Below are 8,714 nucleotides of genomic sequence, written 5' to 3'. Positions count from 1 at the left end.
TGTTTGCTGCAAGAAAAATACAAACAATAGCAATTACGCAGAGAGGGGAGGAATGTCGATAATCTGAGGTGGCACAGGTGAGCAGAGAAACGCTTCAAACCTACCTGGGGAACAAGTCCTCGGGGCTGGACCGGCTCTTGGTGAACAGACACTCTGCATCAGGAGGCAAAATTACAGTAACGGGCTCTCCATGTAGCAGCGAGGCTGCAAATCAATCAAGGGCAGAAGGAACCGAAGCAGCCTCTCCCTTCAGCTCAGAAATATGCAAACGGCATTGGGTGGCAAATTTCTTCATCTTTACCATCATCCCTACACATGTGGGTGACAGAGTTACATTTCGATAAGGCTTCAAAGATCATGCACACAGTGGTGTGTGTGACACAAAACATGACGTAACAAGATGATCAGCGTCATTTGAAAACGTGGACCAAATAATCAGGGCAACCAAAAGCATCCGTCCAATGCAGCCAGAAGTTCCGCTGAGGATTCAGACGTGGCCACAGACAGATTGAGTCCGGGCATCTAAAAAGAAGGGACTATAAATACAGAAATAATGCTCTTTGGGACAAGATATTTGCTATTAATCTTTATTGGTATGACTATTCTCTGGAAAGCCCTTCGTTTGCAAAGCTAATTCTGAGACAAGGAGCATAAGGCACATACAAAGAAATACTTTTGTCATATCACAAAGAGAAGTTCTCTACTTTGAAATCACTTTTTTCAGGGTATTAGTAAGAAGGTCTATTCATGCAGAGCAAATAAAAATAATAAGCAAAGGCCAGAAATGTCAGGCACATGAAGGTATGTATGTGTCGTCTTCACATTTAATTTCGTGTTGATATAATTAAGTAGATATATCCGTGTACATCTAACCATGTCAGATAGTACAATTCCTCGGTGAACCCCGGATGAGCTGAGAGAAGGGTGCTAGCTTTGGGCCAAAGCATTTGGTTGAGTTTGGTTTGTGGGGAGATAGTTGAAATGTTGCTTCATGCCTTGGGTTTTCTAAAAGAAAGAGAAAATATTAGGGAAAAGACTGTTACAGAGAGATAGAGAATGTTTACCACAATATTCATTATTTAACATGCGATATAGGGAATGACAAATAAAAATGGCAAGTAATAGGATATATTGGAATATATGAGGAAGCCATTTGGTGTAAACCTAATTCGGCCTGACCTTGTCTTTCCAAAAGGGCCTGACCAAGGCCATTGAGCATGCATTGTATATCTGCTTTAGAGATTCCCTATGGTAAGAGCAAAAGGCCCTTGAGATAAAGGTGCAACTTCCCTCCCCCTCCTAACGTTGGCGTCTCCTTAAGGATTAAGCATCTTTCCTTAGGCTAGACGCTGATTGCTGCGCTCACCTGTGACCACCCAGCTGGAGACAATAGACTTGCCTCCTGCTACCGCCCACCAAGATAGCAGACCCACTACCTGCTGTGCCCATCAAGCGCTGTGCCAACAGGGCAATCTTGTGACTATTGTGGGAGGGACATTTCAATCCTATGTGAAACACCCTCTTTGAGGGTATATAACCACCCTTATACCCCCACTTCTTTGGAGTACTCTGTTCCTTTGTGGAAAGACTCTCCCGGGTTATAATCCTAAAATTTAAGCTCAGAATAAACTCACCCAAATTTTCATTTATAGATTGGTTATGGATTATTTTCGTCGACAGGAAGTATTGCCTTTTATTCTATAAATCACTACTCATCGTTTGTTCCTAAGTGTAAAGAAAGGAAATTAAACTTTTCTTGTGGAAAACCAGACCAGGTTTATATCCTTTCTCCGAACCAGCACATATAAACTCCTTAAGAGAGTCAGCCTCTCCGATTCTTGTTTCCCCACTGCATCTTCACAGAAAACGGAGAGGCTGGACTTACAGCTTAGTCCTGGAGGAGGAAATTTTCATCGGCCATCGCTACTCTAGAGGACAGTGAATTAAGTAGCAGCCCTTTGGGAAGTAGAATTCAGTCTCACACTATATATATATTTCTCCCAGGGCATCAACTTAGCATCAATTTCAAACACGGGAAATGAGAATTCTTTCATAGTTCTATTCATTGCCATGTTCTCCCTAACACTATTTTTTCAAATAAAATGCCTGGCATATTCATGAGCTATGAGATGGATTTGTCTGTGGAAGCTGGATGCTTTGCTGAATGCCTGATTGCACTGCCATGTTGCATTTTCAAGGATATGGACTGTGTTCCGGGGTCAGGGGTCTGATTCACTCCTTCACTGGCAGGCACTTTGGCCTCACAACAAACTGCTATGGACTGGCTTCCAAACTAGAAGGCATCAGAGAAACAGGCAAAAGGTGCAGGCACAGCCATATTTGCCCTTTTTTTTTAAGGCAGCCTATAAAGCCATCTGGCCACATGAAGGATTCTAAGCTGTGCCATTCCACAAGCAGCATTTTGTTATAATTACCACATTAAAACTGCATAATTTTTTTTATTGGGGTCACATTGGTTTCTAACATTTAAAATTGCATAATTTTTAAAGAACTTGACAAGCAACATGAATAGAAACGGATTTAAACAGTACCTATGAGTCCTTTACTGTTTGGGGGTGTTTTGGTATAAGGGTAAATATCAGCATATTTTCCTTTTCCACCATTCTTCAGATAGAATTTCTAAAAGTAAACTTGCCGATTTTCTTTTTCAAAAATGGGTCCCAAACCATTCCTTAGATATGGGATTAGGGACACTAATTTGACTGACGACAGACTTCTCAATAGTAACAACAGAAAAAGACTTAAAACGAAATAAATGAGATCACTTCCAAAATAACCATCATTAGGCTTTTTTAAAAATTATTATTTTTTAATCTAGTTTCTTTTCTTTTTTTAATGCTTTTTTTGGTGAGGAAGATTGGTCCTGAGCTAACTACTGTTACCAATCTTCCTCCTTTTTTTTTCTCCCCAAAGCCCCAGTACATATCCCAGTTGTAGGTCATTCTAGTTCCTCTATGTGGGATGCCACCGCAGAATGGCTTGATGAGCACTGTGCAGGTCCGTGCCCAGGATTCAAACCGGCGAACCCCAGGCACCGTCAAAGCAGAGCGCAAACTTAACCCCTCGGCCATGGGACCAGCCCCTCATTGGGCCTTAAAGTAGAGGTCTCTGTGTCCAGAACGTGAAAGAGACCACCTACGAAAACATCAAACGACGGGCTGGACTTTGCTCTGTAATTTAAATAAATGAACGATGAAACTTTCATGGCCCAGTAATAAATTGTGATGGCTACTCTCACCAGCTCCTAAAAAACGATTTCCTAAAAATACATTAATTGTTTTTCTTATATTAGCTTTCTAGTTACAAGTGTTAAGTATATAAGTGGGGAGAGTCACACTATTTGAGTTGGTCTTTGGGACACAGAGCAGTGCGGTGCCAATCTTCACAAAGCACGGGGCGGGGGGGTTCTTTTTCCTTCTCCAACTGAGCCCTGTGCCCACCTTCACCAGACAGGCTCCGATTTATCACAGAGCTTTGCTGGAGACCTACTGTGTGGTTGAAACTACTATGTGCGTTGAAACGCTTATTCCCTCATTCTCTCCTCCTTCTCTCCTCCCCAATGTCAACAGCCCAAAAATCTGTCCTGTGTGTTCCAGCGGAGACATAATATGGACAGTAAGGAGACTAAAACAAAATGTTTAATTTGAATTTGAATTTTAAAAAGGACCCCAATAGCACCAGAGCAAACTATAAACTTCACTGCCCTGGAGAATAAACTGCTGCCTCAAATTTGGTTGCAAAGTTGAATAATATTAATAATAGTACACCATTTACATAGCTATTTGCTAAATGTCTGGTAAAACCAGCTATTTTTATAGCACATAATGATCTTTAGATGTTGTCACACATCCCATCTATCTGTATGGCCCACAACATTTGAGTACGTCCCCCAGGTCCTCAATATCCACTATCATTAGACACTATCATTATCTTATCAATATATTGACACGGCACTTGCCACACTGTTAAGAATCACCTAATTATTTCTCATCGTCAGTAGAAGTTTACAACTGCAAGGCAGCAAGCGTACTTGTCCACGGTTCCTAAAGCGACTTCCCCCTATTCCATGCCGTTTCTACACGAGTGTTCCGGTTAATATTGAATAAATGAAAAGGTACCATCAAGCACTTATCACTAAATCTCTAGCAGCCATATATTCCTTCATGAACAACAGCCAGCTTTGTGATTTTCAGGCTGTGATGTATGGCCATCATTATGAGCGTGGATTGTCATTCCCCTGCAGATATGCAAGTACACTGGTCAGCAGAGGAGTCTGTGCAATAGGGTGCTAACAACAGAACATTTCCTGTGCCTTCACTTAAATGACAGTCACAGAGAGAAAGAGGACGAAATAGGTACAAAACAAACTCTTCCTGGCCCCAAAGCTACGCTTTTTCTTGGAAATCATATCAATCACAGCCTTCCACGCCCTAGTGTACAAGAAAAGGGTCCGACAGAGTTCACCAGCGCTGTGATTCCAGAAAGGGGCGTCCCAGGGCCTTGGGAAGACAGACGGATAGACCTGCGTTAGAATCCACTTCTCCTATTACCGAGTGAAATGTAATATAGACCGCACACTGTAATAAACAGGTTTTCAACCCCAGATTTGTGCAGCTACCTGGAAAAGTAGGAGAAATCGAGCATGAAAAGACCTAAGAGTCGTCTTCTTCTTCTCCTGGCTCCTCCTCTTCTCCTTGTTCAGCTTCCTCTTCCTCCCCGTCCCCTTCTGCTCCCTCCTCGGTTACTTCTTTCGTCTTATTTTAACAAAAATTACATTATTATCGAGAAGTGTAAGGGTCAACAGACACAGTGAGGGAAGGGATAGAAAATCTCAGGCTAGAGTTGAGGGCCTCCCACACCTCCTACCCAACACACCTACCACACACCCAACACACACCCAACACATACACAACACACCACACATAACATATATGCAACACACACCAAATACACACACACAGAGCACATCTACCATACACAACACAACACACACACACACAACACATATACAACATAACACGCATACAACACAAAACATACATACAACACACAACAAACACAAACAATGCACACAACATACATGCCACACACAGACATCATCTTTCTGAACACAGAGCCCGCAATCTGGACTGGTGATGCAGAGCAGTACGTTATTCTAACGAGTTTCATGATTTCTCTTCAGCATACAGTCTTTGCTCATATTAACAGATCACTGTCATCAAATCATCTTCAAACAGTTCAGAAGGCAGTTAGAAGAATAAAATACAAAAAGAATCTCAGCAAATAGAATTTTCTCAGAAGGGAGGAAGCTTTTAAATTTACAAGCTGGCGATATTTTGTTAGAACTAGCTAATTTCTTCAAGCCAAAGTTATCGGCAACATATACATTTAATCTAAAATTACTTCCAAATTAATAGTATGTTTGTCTTATTTTTATGCATAAAAATGAGATTTTTAGAAACAGAAGCTTGCCTGACAAGAAAGAAACTAAAGAAAGAATTATTGGAAGGCTATAACTTATAGATAATGAAAAATCACAGCATAAAGTAAGCTAGAAATAATCTTTAGGTCTGAGAATAGGGATTAGTTTGATAAGTAACATTACATAATGAAGTAGATCTATACTTACTGCCACTCCCAAAAAAATATAGATAGACTACACAAAAAAAGTAGATTACAGAAGAGTATTCAGCAAGGTTTGATGACTATGTGTGTGTGAGTGCGTGCATGATGTGTGCGTGTGCGTGTGCAGTTAGTGGTTATCTCTGGGTAACAGGGTTAGAAGCTATTTTTATTTTCTTCTTTCATCTGTATTTTCTATAAAGATCATGAATTATTTTGTAATTTCAAAAATCAACAGAAGTTTCTTTGGGGGGTTTCTTTTGACATTTGGGACCCTCTTTAATGTTGATGACCATCCACAGAAACACCCAGATAATACATGTGACTTTTGGTAAATTATTCTCCCTACCCTTGAGCTCTCCATTTTAATTTAGCTCTCTGATTAGTATTTTAAAATGATTAATTCAAAAATGTTCAAAAACAACATTCTTAAAACTCTTGATTACAATGAAAGGAACAGATTTAGCTGAGGGGAGGGAATCCAAGAATGTCACTTTGGACCCGCCCTTAGAATTCACTAACATTCTCTGAACTGATTCATCTACACATTCCCATGATTAGGTCCCTATTAGGGTTTAAATTTAAAACTCCCCACATCCCAACTGATAAACAGCAGATTCAACAGGCAAACAGCCAAGTGAGAATCTCAATTCTGCTTCATTTTGACATGTAACGCCTCTTCCACCCTGTGAGCCATACGAAAATAGCATGCTGATCTTGCAGTGCTGAATTAATGAAAATTACCATAAAGCTCTTTATAATGAATCCTCCCCAATCCCTATTAGGAAGCAAAACAAAATTTCTCAAACAAGAAAAAGATCATTCTTTGAAGTTGGAATGTTTCAATATGCAGGAAAGGAATGGGAAAGAGAGGACTCCTTTGTGAAAACTGAAACGGAGTTTAAGAGCTCCCTCCATCTCTGCATTTGCTCTCTCTCCCTGCTTATTTCCCATTACTCATTTCAATCACCAAAAGAAAATCAAGGGCTTTCTTTTTTAACCAAACACAGGTTCTTAATGTAAAGTAAACGTTATTGTCTTTGAAATTAAATGGACTTTCTATGACGAGCAGCAAAACAGGAGGAGTCCTTGTAATCGACCTCCATTTGACAACGCATCGGATCACCTAGAATGTAGGTTCTAATCCAGTGGTTCTCAGACTTGACAGAGCATCACAGCCACCTGATGGGCTTGTGAAAATACAGTCTGCTGGGCTCCACCTCAGAGTTTCTGATTCCTGACATCTGGGAGCAGGCCTGAAAATGTGTATTTCTAGGGGTTCCCAGGTGAAGTTGATGCTGCTGCTCTAGGAACCCCACTTTGAGAACCCCTGCTAGAGTCTGTATTCTCTCTCTTAAATTATGCTGATGGATAACCAGAGCAGGATGAGCACTTGCAACTGGCAGGTCTGGCATCACGACCCACCGAATTCTTCATTTACCAGCGTGGGTAATGTAAGTTCCCACATTTGTGTCCCATTGGAGTTACATAACTTACATAAACAGCATGGAAATCAATAAATATGAACATGAAAAGAACGTTTTTTTCTATGTAAACTTAATGCAATACTTGGGGAAAACCCAATACATGTAAGTCACCTTAAAAACTTGTCATCAAATGAGGTGCCAAAAAAGTTGGGTGACAGGGAAGGCTCATAAAATTTGGAGCGATTATGTAGCCAGACTGCTTTGCAGGTGTCTTTAAACTTCTGCTCTATTTTAAAGAAACCAGAACTGGAATTTCTAGATGGACAAATGACTATGTTTATGTTAGAAAGACAATAGGTAATTCTAATCATCGGACTCTGGTGAAAAGGTCTTTGTCTAGCATCAAAAAAATTGGCAGTATATATACGTTTACATATTTCAAGTCTAAATGTTTAAGGCCCCTACGTTATCATGATTTACCACTTTAACTGACTTCTTCAATTGGTCAAACAACCTCCAGTTCCAAAGAAGGCGTAGGAGGTCTTCTTCTGCACTGGGGATGTTGGTTATTATTTAAGCATAGACTCTATAAACAAACACATCAGCCAGTCCAACGACAGTTTAAATTACACACGAGGAGAAATTTTATTGCTTTAAATTTTATCCTTAGTATTGTTTTCTAATTTTTCTTTTAATGTTGTAATTGCACTTTTAAATCTTACGTACTCAGCACTCACAATTTTTGAATAGGTTCTTCTAATTTTGTATACTCCTTAACCTTTTATCCTGATTCTCTTCTATTTCAGTTCTTCTTATTCTGCCCTTATTCACTTAAGACATTTCTTTCTTAAATTCTTCATCTTTGTGAATATATATGTTTCTTTTACATTCCTAATTTGAATTCTTTTTATAGTCTTTTCTTTCTTGTTGCTAGTGTTTCCTCTCATGGCCATAGTAGGGACAGCAAAGAGGAAGGCTAAGCCCCAAACAGGAAGTGAAGGCTGATGCATCTCGATATGATCTCTCATGCCTGTCAGTCCTGGCTCCTAAAATGAAGGCTCTCAACCTCAGCTCCATCAGACAACCTGAAGGCGTGCCAGCGCCCAGTCCTGGAGGGTCTGATTCACCGGCTGATGGAGGCAGGCTTCTGGAGGGTCCAAAAACACCACGGGTGATTCTAATGCACACACACACAGGGGATGAGAACCACTGTTCTAATATAACCTCAAGTTGGGGAGGCAGGTTCAAAGTTCTTCCCAAATCAATAATGCTCTCTCTGGATAGATCGCCACCAGAAACCCTGGAACCGTGGGGTTTCTTAATGTCATACATCTTCCAGAGACTTAATAATGAGCTGCATGTTTAAACTTCATGGTGTCTAAGACCTAAAAGATGCAAGACCTAAAATTAAGACTCAATATTGTGTGCTGCCCTGACATCTGGTAAAATCAGGAAGGCCTGAAATGGCTTAATCACTAGTTCCCCTCCCACTCTGCTCCTGCAGATTAGGTCTCCTATAGGACCAACCCTTCTCAACAAGGGACTAGGCACAGTGCCTGCGTACCCCTCGGAAGTATTCAAACAAGCCTATCACATCCTCCTTGGGAACCAGGGGACACCTCATCCTCTTCTTCCTACAAAGCC

At 40.6% G+C, this 8,714-nt stretch overlaps 1 protein-coding gene across 1 annotated transcript in view; it reads right to left on the bottom strand.

Moving 5' to 3' along the window:
• Positions 1–571: 571 nt before the first annotated feature.
• The window catches only part of LOC124231412 (SH3 domain-binding glutamic acid-rich protein-like), a 49,288-nt gene continuing 41,145 nt past the window's right edge, over positions 572–8,714 (bottom strand). The window contains exons 7-8 of the mRNA XM_046648213.1: positions 4,640–4,775; positions 572–1,005 (exon numbers count right to left, since the gene is read on the bottom strand). Coding sequence (XP_046504169.1) covers positions 4,674–4,775 — 102 coding nt within the window. The 3' untranslated portion in view covers positions 572–1,005; positions 4,640–4,673. The remainder of the gene's footprint in view (positions 1,006–4,639; positions 4,776–8,714) is intronic.

The sequence above is a fragment of the Equus quagga genome, chromosome 21 (assembly GCF_021613505.1).
Source record: "Equus quagga isolate Etosha38 chromosome 21, UCLA_HA_Equagga_1.0, whole genome shotgun sequence".
Classification (NCBI taxonomy): Eukaryota; Metazoa; Chordata; class Mammalia; order Perissodactyla; family Equidae; genus Equus; species Equus quagga.
This window is presented reverse-complemented; position numbering and strand designations above follow the sequence as displayed.